This window comes from Acomys minous (genome assembly GCF_964271855.1).
Source record: "Acomys minous genome assembly, chromosome: 19".
Taxonomy (NCBI): Eukaryota; Metazoa; Chordata; class Mammalia; order Rodentia; family Muridae; genus Acomys; species Acomys minous.
In genome coordinates, this window is record NC_140499.1 from 62449362 (window position 1) to 62466880 (window position 17519).

The window sequence follows — 17519 nt, forward strand, 5'->3', positions numbered from 1 at the left end:
ACACATACACACACACACACAAGGGGCTGGAGAGATGGCTCAGTGGTTAAAAACACTGCTCTTCCAGAGGTCCTGAGCTCAACTTCTGGCAACCACATGATGGCTCACAACCATCTATAATGTGATCTGATGCTCTCTTCTGGCCTGCAGAAGTACCTGCAGATAGAGCACGTGTGTGTGTGTGTGTGTGTGTGTGTGTGTGTGTGTGTGTGTGTGTGTATGTGTGTGTGTGTGTGTGTAAGTAAATAAATTTTCATTTTGAAAAACCCAAAGATTGGGAATGTTACTTAACCTTTGGCATTCTTTTGCCACTGTGCAATTTAAATCAAAATACAACCCTTTCCTCCTGCCTCTGGCCAGTCTGCACTCTCACCTTTGTCCTGTTGGCAGGAGCTCAAAACAGATTCAGGCTTAGCAAGGGCTAAAGAAGGCTAGTGAGCCTGGTGGTGGCGGCGGTGAACACCTGTAATCCCAGCACTAAGGAGACAGAGGCAAGCAGATCTCTGTGAGTTCGAGGCCAGCCTGATCTACAGAGCATGTTCCAGGACAGTCAGGGCTACACAAAGAAACCCTGTCTCAAACAACAACAACAACAAAGGTTTAATGAGGATATAAATCCTGTGTGCAGTTTTCCTTTTTCTAGAGAACAGTTAGGTTCTTTGCCTCACTAGCTCATGTGATTCTGAGGGCAGTAAGGAGATTTTGTTTTATTTTGCTGACACGATATAGGAAGGAGAAACTGACATTCAAAAAAGTGACCTACAGGCTAGAGAGATGGCTCAGTGGTTAAAAGCACTGACTGCTCTTCCAGAATCCTGAGTTCAGTTCCCAGCAACTGCATAGGGGCTCACAGCCATCTATAATGTGATCTCATGCCCTCTTCTGGCCTGCAGGGGTACAAGCAGGCAGAGCACTATATACATAATAAATAAATAAATCTAAAAAAAAAAAAAAGCAACCTACATTCTTGAAAACAGAATGGTCTTAGTGCCTCTTGGGTGAGATTTTGAATAAATTAATTTATTACTATATAATGAAAATTGCAGCCAAGCGTTTTCTCCTGTCTCTTCCTAGGGGAGCCTGGGGTGTGGATAACCTCCACCAACAGTATCATACAGACAGACACTGTCACTGGAGTAGGCGTGGCTAGGAGACCAGGAACTGCAACCATTTTTCATGACATCCCTGGAGTCCTGAGGACATTTCGAGAGGTACACCTAAACTGCACCACAGCTGAAGAGATAGAGTGATGTGCACTCATTGGCTACACAGGCAGAAAGCATCCTAGGACAGCAGTGCACTTGCTAACAGATACCGAAACAGTTAGTGGGCTGGGAAACATCGAAGCAACAGAGCACCTGCCAGCATGCATAAGGACTAACTTCAATTCTGAGTGCCTGGAAAACAAGACAAAACAAAAAAGCATTTTTTATAAACAGTAGTTACCAGAAGTATGACTTCTGATTCCTGTTTTAAGAGATCACTGAGTGCTCAGTTCAGCAGTGCATATACTACAATTGGAGCCATGTGGAGAGGATTCATGGCCCCTACAAAAGGATGACACAAATTTTTTCACACAAAAATATTGAAAATTGCAACCAAGTACTCTCTCCTGTTATTTCCAGGGGAGCATGGGGTGTGGCCAACCTCCACCAACAGTACTGTACAGACCCACACTGTCACTGGAGGAGGAGTGCCTAGGAGTGTTCTTTTTGTTTGTGTTTTGTTAGTTTTTTGAGACAAGGTTTCTCTGTGTAGCCTTGGCTGTCCTGGACTCCCATTGTAGACCAGACTGGCCTCGAACTCACAGCGATCCGCCTGCCTCTGCCTCCCGGGTGCTGGAGTTAAAGGCATGCGCCACCACTGCCCGGCTGGGCTGGGGAATGAAACTCAGGTGGTAGAGTGCTTTACTTACAGGCATGAGGTCCTGGCTTCAAGTCCCACCACATAAACCAAGTGTGCCTGTCCCGCCAACACCGAGCATGTGGAGGTGGAGGCTGGAAGATCAGAAAATCAAGGTGAGCCGAGGCTACAAAGGGAGATCAGGCCAGCCTGAGATACATGAAACCGGGTCTCAGAATTTTTTTTAAAAAAATCTTTTCAGAAGTAAACAGATTTGTGTTTCTCAAATACATCAGAATGTCAGTTTGTATTTGTATAATATAGATACTTTTGGTTGAAATAAGTTACAAGGAGTGACATGGAGGGGACCGGATTTTCCTTTGGTTTGCTGACAGGTGGTAGTCAATGCTTCATCAAGATTAACACTCAGCTATGACTTGAAAACTTACCTCACCAATAACCCCAATGCAACCGTGTTCAGACTCTTCATCAGCACAGGCAAAAATGTCAACCTCAAAGGTAAGGAACCCCCACAGGCCTCGTGATCTCGGCCTTCTGTCTTATCTGCCCTCCGTCATTTTCCTCCTGTGGGTTAAATTTTCCTTCCTTTGGCTGTGCTAGGCTTGGTAGCACATCCCGGTAATGCTAGCATGTGAAAGCTAACACTTGGGCTGGAGAGATAGCTTAGAGGTCTAGAGCAGTAGCTGCTCTTCCAGAGGCCACAGGTTCAATTCCCCACCACATGGCAGCTCACAGTTGTCTATAACTGTAGCTTCAGGGGATCTGATACCTTCATGCAGACTTCCATGTGGGTAAAACACCAATGCACATAAACTTTTTTTTTCCTTTTCCAGACAGGATTTCTCTGTGTAACAGCTCTGTCTGTTCTGGAACTTGCTCTGTAGTCCAGGCTGGCCTTGAACTCACAGAGATCCATCTGCCTCTGCCTCCCAACTGCTGGAATTAAAGGCATGCACTGCCAGGCATGGTGGCCCATGCCTTTAATCCCAGCACTCGGGAGGCAGAGGCAGGCGGATTGCTGTGAGTTCGAGGCCAGCCTGGTCTGCAAAGTGAGTCCAGGACAGCCAAGGCTACAGAGAGACCCTGTCTCAAAAAACCAAAATAAATAAATAAATAAATAAAGGCATGCGCTACCACTGCCTGGCTTTTTTTTTTTTTTTTAATTTTAAGGGGATGAGATGGCTCAGTGGTTAAAAGCACTGGCTCCTCTTCCAGAGGACTCAGGTTCAATTCCCAGCACCCACATGGCAGGTTACAACTATCTGTAACCCCAGAGGATCTGACACCCTCATACAGACATTTTAAAAAATTTTAATCATTTTTAAAAAATCTTTCTTTAGCTGGGCATGGTGGCACACACCTTTAATCCCAGCACTCCAGAGGCAGAGGCAGGCAGATCGCTGTGAGTTTGAGGCCAGCCTGGTCTACAAAGCGAGTCTAGGAAAGCCAAGGCTACACAGAGAAACCCTGTCTCAAAAAACAAAACAAAACAAAACTTTCTTAAAAAGAAAAGAAAAGCAGATGGCTCAGAGGTTAAGAGCACTTGCTGCTCTTCCAGGCGTCCTGAGTTCAATTCCCAGCAACCACATTGTGGCTCACAACCATCTATAATGTATTCTGATGCCGTCCTATGACCTGCAGATGTATATGCAGGCAGAGCACTGTATACATAATAAATAAATAAATCTTAAAAAGAAAGAAAGAAAGAAAGAAAGAAAGAAAGAAAGAAAGAAAGAAAGAAAAACAAAGAAAGAAAGAAAGGCTGGGCATGGTGGCTTAAGCCTTTAATCCCAGCACTAGGGAAACAGAGGCAGGTGGATCCCAGTGAGTTCGAGGCCAGCCTGGTCTACAATTCGTGGCCAGGACAGGCAAGGCTACACAGAGAGACCCTGTCTCAAAAAAACAAACAAACAAACAAACAAAAAAGAAAGAAAATAAATGCCAAGATATAAGCATTGCAACATGATCAAGGCCACCCTGTCATATCTCAAAAAACTAAAACTGAAACATTTCATTTTACTTCTAAATTAACCCCAATTTTTATAAAGATTTTTATTTATTTATTTATTTTTATTTTTATTTGAGACAGGGTTTCTCTGTTATACAGAGTGCTGGCTATTCTGGACTCTCTTTGTAGACCAGGTTGGCCTTAAACCTACAGAGATCCGCCTGCCTCTGCCTCCCAAGTGCTGGGATTAAAGACTTGCACCATCACACCTGGCCTCAAGATTTTTATTTTTTATACTTCAATTTTATCTATTTTTAGTCTACGTGCATTGGTGTTTTGCTGGCATATATGTCTGTATTAGCATATTAGATCCACCAGTATTTACAGATAGTTGTGAGCTGCCATGTGGGTGCTGGAATTAAACCCAGGTTTAATTCCTCTGGAAGAGCAGCCAAGCACTCTTTCTTTTTTTTTTTTTTTTTAAGATTTATTTATTTATTATTATGTATACACTGCTCTGCTTGCATGTACTCCTACAAGCCAGAAGAGGGCGCCATATCACATTACAGATGGTTATGAGCCACCATGTGGTTGCTGGGAATTGAACTCAGGACCTTTGGAAGAGCAGGCGGTGCTCTTAACCACTGAGCCATGTCTCCAGCCCCCAGCCAAGCACTCTTTAAAAAACAAAATACTTATTTATATATTATGTATACAGTGTTCTGCCTGCATGTACCTGCAGGCCAGAAGAGAGCATCAGATTTGTGAGCCACCATATGGTTGCTGGGAAATGAACTCAGGACATCAGTGATCTTAACCTCTGAGCCATCTCTCCAGCCCAAGATTTATATTAAATTGCACGTAGGTGTAGGGATAATGTGCACATGAGTATAAGTGCCTTGGTAGCCAGACACCTGACATGGATGCTGGGAACTGAACTTGGGTCCTCTAGAAAAGAAGTAAGTATTCTTAACTGCCGGGCCTTCTCTCTAGCCCTCACTCTATCTTGGCACATAAACTGAGCTCTGTGAAATTTCAAAAATTATGAGTGGATTAAAGTTTGGGTTTTAATCTTTTACTGTGGTGCTGGAGATCAATGCCAGGGTCGTGGGTATGCTAGCTATTCTGTTACACTGCTGAGGCAAGCCCTACCCTGGATTAATGAGGTTTTGTTTTGTTTTGTTTTGTTTTGAGATTTATTTATTTATTTTATGTATCCAGTGCTCTGCCTGCATGTAACTGGCAGGCTATAAGAGGGCATCAGATCAAAATATAGATGGTTGTGAGCCACCATGTGGTTGCTGGGAATTGAACTCAGGACCTCCGGAAGAGCAGTCAGTGCTCTCAACCTCTGAGCCATCTCTCCAGCCCTTATTTTTGTTTTTGAGATGGAGACTCACTATATAACCCAGGCTGGCCCAGTACTCACTATATAGACCAGTCTGGCCTTGAGCTTTGGCCTCTGCCTCCAGAGTACTGGGATTAAAGAAATGTTGGGTTTCTCTTTTTAAGCTTTTTATTCCTGTGTATCTGTGTCTGCTTTGTGTGCAGGCTTCCTCAAGGCCATACAAGGATGCCAAGTAGTCTAGACCTTGAGTTCCCAATGGTAGGGAGCTGCCATGCAGGGGCTGGGAACTGACCTCAGGCTCTCTGGAAGAACAAGTGTTCTCAACCACCAAGCCATCTACCCAGGCCCCACCGCTTTTCCTTTTACCAATCCCTGTTGGTAACGGTTATTTAACTCTTCTTAGGATCCTGCACCCCGAGTCAGGCGTCGGCTGTTGCAAAGGTTCTTTTTCCTGAGACCCTCATGCTCTGCCATGTGCAGTTCAGCAATACTTTACTGGACATTCCAGCAAGTAAAGTCTTCCACGTCCACTCAGAGTTCAGCATGGAGAAAGGTAGGATGCAGCAGCCACGTACCTTCCTTTTGTCCTGTTTCTGCAAGTTCACCCCCCTGCTGGGCTGTACTTGTCTTTCTCTGGAGTCATTTTCAACCCACTCACGAAAGGGTTGTGGTTTTGTTTTGAGGTATTGTATATCCCTGTGTGGCCCCAAAAAAAGTGACCTTGAATTGATGCCTCCTCCAGAGAGCTAGGATTGCAAGTTGTGCTACCATGGCCAGCTGATACACGGCTGGGGATCCATCCTAGAGCTCTGTGCCTGCTGGGCCAAGTCCAGCTGAGCTGTAGCTCGAGTCAGCAAACCTTTAACACCTGCCATCTGTCACATGCTGCCTGTCTACCTACAAGTCACCACTGGGGGGGGGTGCCTCCTGTTCTCTGAAAGGTTGGTTTTTGTTTGCTTGCTTGTTTTGAGATTGAGTCTCACTATGTAGCCCTGGAGAGCCTGGAACTTGCTATGTAGAGTAGGCTGCCTCAGACTCACAGAGACCACCCCTAGACTCTGCCTCCCAAGTGCTGTGATTAAAGCTGCGCACCGTCAGGCTTGTCTTTCAACATGTAGCACGATGTTTGAGTATTCCAAATGATGTCATTAACAAGAAACAGGGTGACATTCAGATGGCTTCATATAAATGGACTAACCAAAGGGGAGAAAACTTAACTAGGCTCTGTGACATAACCCTGCAATCCCAATACCCAGAAGCCTGAGGCAGGAGGATCACAAAATCCAAGGCTGCCTGGTCCACAGAGTGAGTTCAAGTTTATCTGGGACATTGTATTCAAAACAAAAAGTAAAAAGGCTGGAGATGCTCAGTGGTGGAGGGATCTCCTGGCATGTGGGAGGCCTGTGTTCAATAAACAAACTGGGCTGGGGAGGGGGCGAGGGGGGAGAAAGGGGGCAGAAGGGAGAGAGGAGAGGGAGGCAGAGGCTGGGGAAGGCATAGCAGGATCATGCTATACATTTGAGCTCTTGAATTGAGGCCTTTCGGCTGGAATGGTATGGGGAATGAACAAGCACTGAAATGTTCATTCAGGAAACTGTTGGACACTGAATAGTTCTTTAGAAAGTACTGGAACAGGGCTGGAGGGATGGCTCAGAGGTTAAGAGAACTGACTGCTCTTCCAGAGGTCTTGAGTTCAATTCCCAACAACCACATCACAACCATCTATAATGTGATCCGATGCCCTCTTCTGGCCTGTGGGTGTACATGCAGGACAACACTGTATACATAATAACAAATAAATAAATCTTTAAAAAAAAAAAACGGAACAAGATGCAGATGGAATGGGACTTTCACTCAGGCAGGGCACTAGACTAGTAGCCTAGGGGTTTTGGCTACTCACACTCAAAGGGGTTTTGTCGGTTTTGTCTTTATTCGGCCTCCTCAGCACATCCTGCCTGCTTGTGCCATACTGTTCAATATTCAGAGTGTTGACTTTCTGGGAACAGCACTGTCCAGTCCAGCTGTGGCTCCCCCAGGACAGGTTCCCTTTTTCTGGTATTTTCTCCATACTAGTCAATAGTGTATCAGTACTAAACACTCAAAACTGAGGTCACATTTTTTTTCTACCCTAACTTGGTTACCTTTTTTCCCCCGAGACAGGGTTTCTCTGTGTAGTCCTGGCTGTCATGGAACTCTCTCTATGTAAACCAGGCTGGCCTTGAACTCACAACAATCCGCCGGCCTCTGCCTCCTGAGTGCTGGGACTAAAGGCGTGCGCCACCACTGCTGGCTTGACTTGGTTATCTCAGCAGAGCCTCTGGGCCTTCCTGCTCAGTCTTTCCTTCTATTCCCCCAGGCGTGTATGTCTGCCTAATCAAAGTGCGACAGAAGTCAGAGGAGTTGCGCCAAGTCCTCAGCGTGGCAGACACCTCAGTCTATGGGTGGGCGACTCTGGTCAGCGAACGTGGCAAGAATATGCAAAGAATCCTTATTCCTTTCATCCCTGGCTTTTACATGAACCAATCAGAGTTGGTTCTTAGCCAAAAAGACACTGGCGAGCTAAGGGTCCTGGGAGTGGAAAGAGTTCTCGAGAGCCTAGAGGTAGGTGTGTGTTCAAGTCTGAGACACAGCAGTGCTGGGAGCAGCGATTTGGGGTTTGTTCTTTTTTCCCAACAGCCTCTCATTACCTTAGGGTGGTAGCAAAACCCCGTCAAGATAGGCCTAGATTTCTGATCCTCCTGCTTCTACCTCCCATAAAATTAATAATAATTTAAAATGTTCTAGCCTCTTAGCTCACTTTTTCTAGTTTGTTTTTTCGAGACAGGATTTCTCTGTGTAGCCCTGGCTGTTCTGGACTCCCTTTGTAGACCAGGCTGGCCTCAAACTCACAGTGATCCCCCTCCCTCTGCCTCCAAAGTGTTGGGGTTAAAGGCGTGTGCCACCACTGCCCGGCCACTCTTGTTTTTTGGGACAGGGTTTCTCAGTGTAGCCTTTACTATCCTGGACTTGATTTGTAGATCAGGCTGGCCTCTTACATAGATCCACCTGCCTCTGCCTCCCTGAGTGCTGGGATTGAAGGTTTGCGCCTGGCTAAACTCACATTATTTTTTTGTTTGTTTTGTTTTTTGAGACAGGGTTTCTCTGTGTAGCCTTGGCTGTCCTGGACTCGCTTTTGTAGACCAGGCTGGCCTCGAACTCACAGCGATTCACCTGCCTCTGCCTCCCAAGTGCTGGGATTAAAGGTGTGCTCCACTCTCCAGCTCACCACCTTTTTTTTTTTTAACATCTATTTATTTATTAAGTATACATTGCTCTGCCTGCGTTTACACCTGCACACCATAAAGGGTATCAGATCACATTATAGATGATTGTGAGCCACCCTGTGGTTGCTGGGAATTGAACTCAAGACCTCTGGAAGAGCAGTCAGTGCTCTTAACCACTGAGCCATCTCTCCAGCCCCAGTGCACCACCTTTTAATCACTATGTAGCCCTGGCTGACCTGGGACTTACCCATGTGTCTCCCTCTACTCCAGAGTGTAGGGATCAAGTGTGTGCCACCATGCCCACGTCCACCTTGTATTTTCTTAAGATTTTATGTATTTGTGTGTGGACCATAGGCATGTGTGGAGGCCAGGCGAGGGCTCTGAATGTCCTTCTCCATCAGTCTCCAGCTACACTGTCGAATGCCACATCCATGCCAAACAGCACATATGGAGGTGGAGAACAATGTGCAGGAGTCATTTTTCTGTCATGGGAGTCTTTGAACTCATGTCCTTGGTTTTGGCAACAGGCACATTTACCCAAGCCATCTCATAGACCCACTACCTATTCTTTGACGCTGGGGCCCCTCCTGAAACTGGAACTGACGTTTTCTTGACTAGACTGAAGTGAGCAAGCCCCAAAAATCCTGCCTCCGCTCCCTCAGAGCTGGGGTTTGGGTGCTAGCATCTAAACTCCAGTCCTCAGGACTATAGCCTTGGAGCATTGTCTCCAGCCCCCTTAACCTTTCGTTTTTAGTTTGAGACAGGATTTGTGTACTCCTGGAGCTTGCTATGCAGACCAGGCTGCCCTCAAACTCACAGACATCCTCCTGCCTGTCTCCTGACTGGTGGCATTAAAGGTGTGCACTAAGGCAGCTGGCCACCTTGAAATGGCCGCACTGAACCTGCCGCAGGGACTCTCCTGGCTAGGCCTCCCGAGAACTGGAATACAGACACTGTCAAAGCCAGCTTCTATTTTATTTCACAGCAGGGCTTCTCACCCTGTAAAGCAGGCTGCCTTGAACTCCGAGATCCGCCTGCCTCTGCTGGGATTAAAGCCACACATCACTGGACTATTAATGAGTGATAGGGATTAAGCGTGTGTATTCTTGTTTGTAAAGGACTCTCCTGTTCCTTTCTTAAATGCATCCAAAGTAAGCCAGCGCAGTGGTGCACACCGGTAATCCCAGCACTCAGAGGCAGGGGCAGGTAGATCTCTGAGTTCGAGGCCAGCCTGGTCTACAGTGTTACTCCAGGGCAGCCAAGGCTACATGGAGAAACCTTGTCTCAAAAATCCAAAAAATAAAAAATAAAATAAAATAAACCCAAAGTGGTAAAATAGCTAATGACTGGCTAGCTGTGTCTTGAAAATTCTTTTTTCTTTCTTTCTTTTTTTTGGTTTTGTTTTTGTTTTTTTTGAGACAGGGTTTCTGGGTGTTGTAATAGCCTTGGCTGTCCTGGACTCGCTTTGTAGACCAGCCTGGCCTCTAACTCACAGCAATCCACCTGCCTCTGCTTCCCAAGTGCTGGGATGAAAGGCATGCGCCACCACGCCTGGCAAATCTTGAAAATTCTCAAATTGAGACAACACTGACTTATCTTCTTTCAAACTAGTTATTTTGTCTTTTCTCCAAGGTCTTCCCCAGCTCCCCATTTCTAGCAGTCTCCGGCCACAGACACTCTACCTTCATGACGGGCCTGATTATCTACCGAGTGAGAATAGTCAACCTCACTGCCGTCCAGCAGATGTCATCACCTGTTTTCATTAACATCTCCTGTGCACTCACCAATCAACATGAGGCTGTGGTAGTTAAAGCAAAGGCAGCATCTGCTACAGGTGAGCACAGTGAGAAAGCAATGTTCACACTGAGCCTTTTTGTTTCTCTGGTTTTTGGAGACAAGGTTTTTCTGTGTAGCCTTGGCTGTCCTGGACTTTGTAGACCAGGCTGGCCTCGAACTCAGAGCCATTTGCCTCTACCTCCCTAGTGCTGGGATTAAGGGTGTGTCATTAAGCTTTGGAGTCTGTAGAGTAGGCTGACCTGGAACTTACTAGCCCTGCTGCCTCTAAACTACTCTGCTCTCCCAGGTTTATTTTCATAAGGGTCTCATCTTTTAGCTGAGTACTTGCTCTATGTTCTAAGGATCTACACCTCCTGAGTGCAGCAGTTTTAGGTATGCACTATACCCAACTCCCCCCCCCCCCTGGTTTTTCAAGACCAGGGGGCTCTGTGTAGTCTTGGCTGTCCTTTACTCACTTTGTAGACCAAGCAGGCCTTGAACTCACAGCAATCCTTTTTCAGTATCTTCTATCCCAGACCAGCCTTGAACACATGCAGGGTGACCTTTGACCCCTGACCTTTCCGTCTCATGCACCATAGGCCATATCTTTTATCTTGTATAAAGCAGGCAGCCACTGTACCAACTGAACTGCATTCCCAGCCTCCAGTGTATTTTATATTAGGCTGAGTGTGGATGGCCCTGATGGCCCAAGCCTGTGGCCCCCAGCATTTTTTAGGGGTGGGAGGTGTAAGAGTGTATATATCTAATCAGTGAAACCTTGCCAGGTAGAAGCAGCCATTCATTAAAGCATGTGAGGACATCAAGTGTGCGTATGATTAGAACACATGAGCACAGGCAGTGCTGCAAGTTAATATCCTGCTCGAACTTGACTTGGACCTTAAGATTTATTTAATGTAATGAGTACTCTATCTACATGCACACTTGCACACCAGAAGAGGACATCAGATCACATTATAGATGGTTGTGAGCCACCATGTGGTTGCTAGGAACTGAAATGAGGACCTTTGGAAGAGCAGCCAGTGCTCTTAACCACTGAGCCATCTCTCCAGCCCAGGACCTTCATATTTAACCAGCAGTATATGACCAAAGGTTAACTGTAGTGTCTTTTTTTTAATACTCATGTATGGATAATATATACTAAGTATATGAATGTGCATTTAAACAGTCAGCCTTCAGTGCCATTCCCCAGGAACCATCAGTTCTCACTGGCCTGGAGCTGAGTAGGCTAGGATGGCGGGCCAGGCAGCTTGCCCGGCTGTCTCCCCAGCAGTGTGCAGGAAGGGTAACTATGCCATGAATTAGTTGTGGCAAACAGCTCACAACCAGCCCCAGTATTGCAGAGACAGGGCACGTAGACCAGCCTAGCTCCAACTACTTGCCTTTGTGCTAGGATTTAGGATCTAGTATAAACCACCACCATTGCTGGCCCTCTAATTCTGCATGTTTTTCTTTGTAGACCAGGATGGCCTCAAACTCAAAGACCCACCTGCCTCTGCCTTCCATCTGGTTATTAATGTAATTATCTCATCCTGTTTTGGCAATGCAGATCACTGTGAAGATTCAAGTGTCTTCAAGAATTTTGTTGGTTCTTACCAGATCCTCCTGTTCACGCTCTTTGCTGTGCTGGCATCAACTGCTTTCATCTTCCTAGGTAACCAGTCACACGGTACACTTGACTTTCACAAGCCAAGGATGAAAATTAGCTGTTTACCACAACTAATTCATAATGTACAGTTGATTAAATGTCAATTTTTAGGGTATGGCACACACTGTTAATCCCAGCACTCAGGAGGCAGAGGCAGGCAGATCTCTTTGAGTTCAAGGCCAGCCTGGTCTACAGAGAAATCCTGTCTTGGAAAAAAAAAAACATCCAACCTTGTTATCACTATTGCCTACACATGATCTTTTAGGCAAAAGCTGAAAGAAAAATACCTCAGTATCTTTGAGTCTCCTCCAGTAAGTGGGGAGAGCTGGTTCCAGGTCCCATCAGAATTACTGGAGAGCTAGCTCAGAGGTTAAGAGCACTATCTACTCTTCCTGAGGTCTTGAGTTCAATTCCCAACAACCACATGGTAGCCTTACAACAACCTATGTGATCCAATGCCCTCTTCTGGCATGCAGATATACAAGCAGAGCATTGTATACATAATTTAAAATTTTCTAAAAATTCAAGCATCTGGACTGGAGACATGGCTCAGAGGTTAAGAGCACTGGCTGTTCTTCCAAAGGTCCTGAATTCAATCCCCAGCATCCACATGGTGGCTCACAACCATCAATGAGACCTGGTGCCCTCTTCTGGCATGCAGGCACACATGCAGGCTGAATACTATATAAATAATAAATTAAAAAAAAAAAAACAAACTAAAATCCAAGCATCAGCCAGGGATGGTGGCACATGCTTTTAATCCCAGCACCCAGGAGACAGGATCTCCGTGAGTTAGAGGCAGTCAAGGCTACACAGAGAAACCCTGTCTCGAAAAACAAACAAACAAAAAAAGAGGATTTCCACTTAGTCTACACAATTCGCATAGCTCAAATCATCTCTAAGTTACATAACAACACCTCCAATATATGCTATGACTATGGTTGTACTGAACTGGGTAGGACAAAATTAGCCTAAGGGCAGTGTTATTTGAAGGCAGACTTACTGGAAGCATTACTTTTATTCTAACACTTATATCTCATTTTATTTAAATCTTTCCTTACAGTTATTTGCTTGGGTGGGGTGGGGGGGTGTACAAACATGCCCTGACACAAGTGTGGAAGTCAGAGACAACTTGAAGCCTGTTGTCTCCTTCCACCATGTAGGTTCTGGGGACTTAAACCGGCTTGTTGTTGGCTGAATCGTCTCGTCGGCCCCTAAATCTCATTTTTGAATGGACTTTAATCTTCACGCCTTTCCTGAAATCAAAATACAAACCTTTTCGTGCCATTCTTTTTCCAGCGTACAATGCGTTCCTCAACAAGATGCAGACTATTCCACTTGTTTATGTACCAACTATAGGAACAGTTCAGCCAGGTAAAGCACCCCCTGCCCTCATCCACAACATCAGATGTGTGTTTCACTTGGTTGCCTGTCTTCCCATCTCTTCTAGGTGCGTACACAGCATGTTCTCCCCCTCACTTCCTGAGCCCACAGCCACCACTAGTGCAGAGCCGGCTACAACACTGGTTATGGAGCATAAAGCAGTAATACGTGCACACCCCTAACTATGGAGGCTGGAGAGACCCAATCCTGCAGACGCCTCGTAGCAAACTACACTAAACCTCTCAAACAAGGCCTCTGTGAACTAACTGTAAATAAAAGACTTTAAGTCACATGTTGTAAAGATGACTTCTCTGTGGCTGACTGCACTCTCACCTCGTAAGCTGCAATGGTACACAGCTGTCGTGCCGTCACTTGGGCGGAACCCTCTGCTACATTAACCTCAAGTACCTAAGGCTTAGTCTCAACCACACAGAAAACCTGAAATCCTGGCTGCTCTGAGTGACATGCCTCCGCTCCCCAACTGCAGAGTTAAAGCAGTGTGTGTTCCACCACTCCCTGAATGAAAAGTCCCCACTGTCACACCGTAAAACAGTTAATACCAAGAGGACATTAGAATACAGAGCCCAATTAATTATCAGTGCTATCAGTTTTAAACCATGGCCTAAGGCATGCCCAGTGAACCTAGATAAAAAGCCCCAAATGAACTCGAGGATTTGGCCACTTACTTGACCCAAAAGGACCACTCTTCTGGTTGCCCTGGGATACTTGAGGCACAACTTCCCACTAGTTAAACAAGACAAACACTATATATCCAAAATGTGTTTATTGGGGTGGTTTCCCCCTCATCTTCAATTAGGTACTTTCAGTGCTGCTTCCTCCTGAAGGAGCATCCTGGAAGAAAAAGTCCAAATGTTAACGGGCCTGCCGCTGCCCGCTCTATCCGCAGAGCGCTAAATCTGTTCTCACGTCTATTAGCGACCCTTTACCACTTCCTGTCATCTGAGCAATTGGAAATACTTTTAACAAATCGTGGGAGCCCCCTCCAGTTGTAAGGAACTACTAACAATCCCTGCTTTAACAGGAATGCAGCTCACTTTACTAGCCTGAAGCTTTGCTTCTACAGTGGAGAATCCAAAGGCCATAAGCAAGTCAGTCCCACTTACCTTCTGTCAGCCTCGCTTTTCCTCCTGTAGGCTGACAGAGAACAGTGGAGCAGCCAACACACAAGACTACCGTTTGTGCATGGCTAAAGACCGTGGTGATTTTATAGCAGCCTGGGGAAAAGAGAGAGAAACCAAAAAACGGTTACCTTTTCCCCCCTTTCCCTTCACTGCTTCCTAACAAAGCCAGCGCCCCCTCGGCATCACTAACTCAAGCACTTAGTCTAGGATGTGCTAAGTTCACACGTCTCATACTTGCGAATTCTAAGGAAATAAAAAAATCAGGTTACGACTCTCCACTTCTCCCAAGTGCTGAAAACCCGTGCTTGCCCCGCTCCAGCACCTCCTCACCTGGGCACTTGACGTCCATAAAGTAGGAGTTGGGGCTCTGCACCAGGCGCTTTTTCTTGTGTTTCCTCTTCTCCTCTTCTGGAGAGGGATGAAGGAGGTCCTTTGCGAGCTAAGAGGGGTGAGAAATGCAGAGATTTAGAGGCTAACGACGAGAAGAGACGATGGACACCAGTCCCCGCTGTCACACACCGAGGCGAACTCGCCCCCCGCCGCCCCTGCTGTCTGCGTAGCTGGGCCGCCATCTTATCTCCTCTCCGCTCCCCGTCTGCGCGGGTGGCCCGCGGGCCGCCGCGGCTCTGGAGCTACTGCCCTAAGAATCGCGGCGCGTAAACGTGGACCCTCCACGACCCACAGCAAGCGCGAGGGTAGCGCGCGGACACAAGAACGAGTTCCCTGCCGAAACCTGGACCTAGGAACTCACAGGCATGTTCTCGTAGGGAGGTCGTCACCGCCGGAAAGGAGCGAAAGCGGAAATCCTGTTCCTTATATTCTGTAAGGCACAGGAAGTGACGAGTGCGTGTTGTTCCGCCATCTTGGGAAGGTCCTGAATTCTGTCTGAATGCAATGAGGTGCGCTGTGGACTGCCATTTTCAGAAGGTCCGTAAAGGCTCGTGTCAGGATGCAAAGCCATGGTGACAGAGTTAGCTTCTATTTTGAGTTCAGAGTTTAGCGGCTGTCAAGAGAAAAATGGAGACTTAAAAATTATCCGACTAGAGGCCGGGCGTGGTGGCGCACGCCTTTAATCCCAGCACTCGGGAGGCAGAGGTAGGCGGATCGCTGTGAGTTCGAGGCCAGCCTGGTCTACAAAGGGAGTCCAGGACAGCCAAGGCTACACAGAGAAACCATGTCTCGAAAAACCAAAAAAAGAAAAAGAAAAAAAAATTATCCGACGACACTTTGATAGCTGGACGGTAATGGGAACGGCAGAGGTGAACACCAGCGAGGAACTTTATCTAGGACATTTTCATTTCTAGTTGCGGAAACTCCTTGACATTTTTCTGTTGCTTTAGCTTGCCCTGGTTGACAAGTCTAGATGTAAATGCGTTTTTAAATGAAATACTTGCTTGGAACTCGGGGTTGTGCTACGTTGGTAGAATGCTTGCTTAGCATGCACAAAGCCCTGCATTTGATCCTCAGTATTTTGTGAATCCGGCAGGACAGGGCGGGGCAGGGCGGAGTGCTGGTGTCAGCTGCTCAAGGCTGTAATCCCAGCACTTTGGAGGACGATAAACGAGTTCAAAACCATCCTGGGCTTCATAGCAAATATGAGATCAGTGTAGACTACAGAAGACCCTGTCTCAAAACAAAACAAAATCCCTGTTCATATTTGCTCCGCTGCAACTAACCCTATTGTTTACCATTGTAATTTTGTTGTTGCCGCTGTTTTCTAGCGCTCAGGAACTTGATTTTGCATTCTTCCAATCCTTTCCCTTTGAAGGATAAAATCAGACATCTATACAGCGCTTGACACATGACTTTTAATATGCTAATTAAAAGTCAAACATGCCTGGCGGTGGTGACGCATGCGTCCCAGCACTTGGGAGGCAAAGGCAGGCGGATCTCTGGGGGTTCAAGGTCAGCCTGGTCTAAAAAGCATGTCCAGGACAGTCAGGACTGTTACACAGAGAAACCCTGTCTCAAAAAAAAAAAACAAAAAAAACACAAAAAAACAAACAACAAAAAAAAAAAGTAAAAAATAAAATAAAAGTCAAACATAGTTGGTGATGGCTGTATCACTGCACTCTGGCAGGTAGAGGCGGGAGGGGACTGTGAGTTCTAGCCAGCCTAATCTAACAAGTTCCAGGACAGCCAGCACTACAAAGAGAGATCATGTCTCTAAAAACCAAATTAAAACAAAACAAAAGTATGCTAACTAACTATGATGCTGCTGTTAACTATTACCACCACATTGTACAGATCCGTGCGTTGCTGTTCGGGGAGTTAAGGTGTCCAGGCCAGACATGGAAGCACCTTTATTTTCAGAACTGGGGAGGCAGAGGCAAGTGGATCTGTGAATTCCAATGTCTCAAAACAATCAAACAAATAAATTGTCCAAGCTTAAATGAATCCATGTCGGGGGCTGGAGAGATGGCTCAGCAGTTAAGAGCACTGACTGCTCTTTCAGAGGTCCTGAGTTCAATTCCCAGAAACCACACGGTGGCTCACAACCATCTATAATGGGATCTGATGCATACTGTATACATAATAAATAAACCTTTTTTAAAAAAATGAATCCATGTCTATCTTCTTGTGTGTATGAATAGGTTGAGCAGAATGATTCTGGCATTTTTGCAATATGCATAAGAGAAGATGTCTTGAGAAATAGGTCCTAGGTTTAAAAATGAAATTTAGAAGCCACGCGCGTACATCTGTAATCCCAGCACTGGTGAGGCAGAGTCAGGCAGATTGCTGTGAGTTCCAGGCCAGCCTGGTCTACAGAGCGAGTCTAAGATAGCCAAGGCAACACAGAGAAACCCTGTCTCAAAAAAAAAATTATTTTTAAATTTTTTTTTTCAAAAACTGAAATGTATTCCTTTCTGTAGGATGGAAATAATTTCCTACATTGCTTGTAGCGAATCTGCAGTTTGTGACCACCTGTCATGTGAGTGGAGTATGGATTTGGGGAGGGCCGGGGTTCAAGGCAGGGTCTTTCTGTGTAGCCCTCACTGTCCAAGAATCCCTCCTGTAGACCAGGCTGGCCTCGAAGGCGGAGATCACAAGCGCCAGCCTCCTGAGTACCGGCTCTAGTGTGCCACCACTACCAGGCTGTTTTTGTTTTAAGACAGTGTCTTAGCTGGGT

General features: G+C 46.1%; 2 protein-coding genes across 13 annotated transcripts in view; one reads left to right on the forward strand and one right to left on the reverse strand.

Moving 5' to 3' along the window:
* Positions 1–13923, forward strand: part of NUP210L (nucleoporin 210 like) — a 93875-nt gene extending 79952 nt beyond the window's left edge. For 4 of the 12 annotated variants that reach the window (XM_084769138.1, XM_084769140.1, XM_084769139.1 and 1 more), the window contains exons 33-39: positions 1075–1211; positions 2238–2361; positions 5563–5712; positions 7516–7760; positions 10055–10256; positions 11766–11870; positions 13164–13923. In XM_084769138.1, coding sequence (XP_084625264.1) covers positions 1075–1211; positions 2238–2361; positions 5563–5712; positions 7516–7760; positions 10055–10256; positions 11766–11870; positions 13164–13429 — 1229 coding nt within the window. In that variant the 3' untranslated portion in view covers positions 13430–13923. Of the gene's footprint in view, positions 1–1074; positions 1212–2237; positions 2362–5562; positions 5713–7515; positions 7761–10054; positions 10257–11765; positions 11871–13027 lie in introns of those variants that run through there. The other 8 variants (XM_084769141.1, XM_084769143.1, XR_014776804.1 and 5 more) reach the window with 7 other exon arrangements.
* Positions 13924–14012: 89 nt separating this feature from the next.
* Positions 14013–15263, reverse strand: RPS27 (ribosomal protein S27). The gene is made up of 4 exons (XM_084769182.1): positions 15141–15263; positions 14720–14828; positions 14372–14482; positions 14013–14099 (listed from the first exon to the last, which is right to left on the reverse strand). The coding sequence occupies exons 1-4, from the start codon at positions 15144–15146 to the stop codon at positions 14071–14073; spliced, it is 255 nt and encodes an 84-aa protein (XP_084625308.1). The 5' UTR covers positions 15147–15263; the 3' UTR covers positions 14013–14070.
* Positions 15264–17519: the final 2256 nt, after the last annotated feature.

Excerpts from the sequence above, each read along its gene's own strand:
- RPS27 (XM_084769182.1), bottom strand. Across the intron at positions 14,483-14,719 it reads TATGGACGTCAAGTGCCCAG|GCTGCTATAAAATCACCACG; the intron begins GTGAGGAGGTGC and ends TCTTTTCCCCAG. Across the intron at positions 14,100-14,371 it reads AAAAGCGAGGCTGACAGAAG|GATGCTCCTTCAGGAGGAAG; the intron begins GTAAGTGGGACT and ends TTTTTCTTCCAG.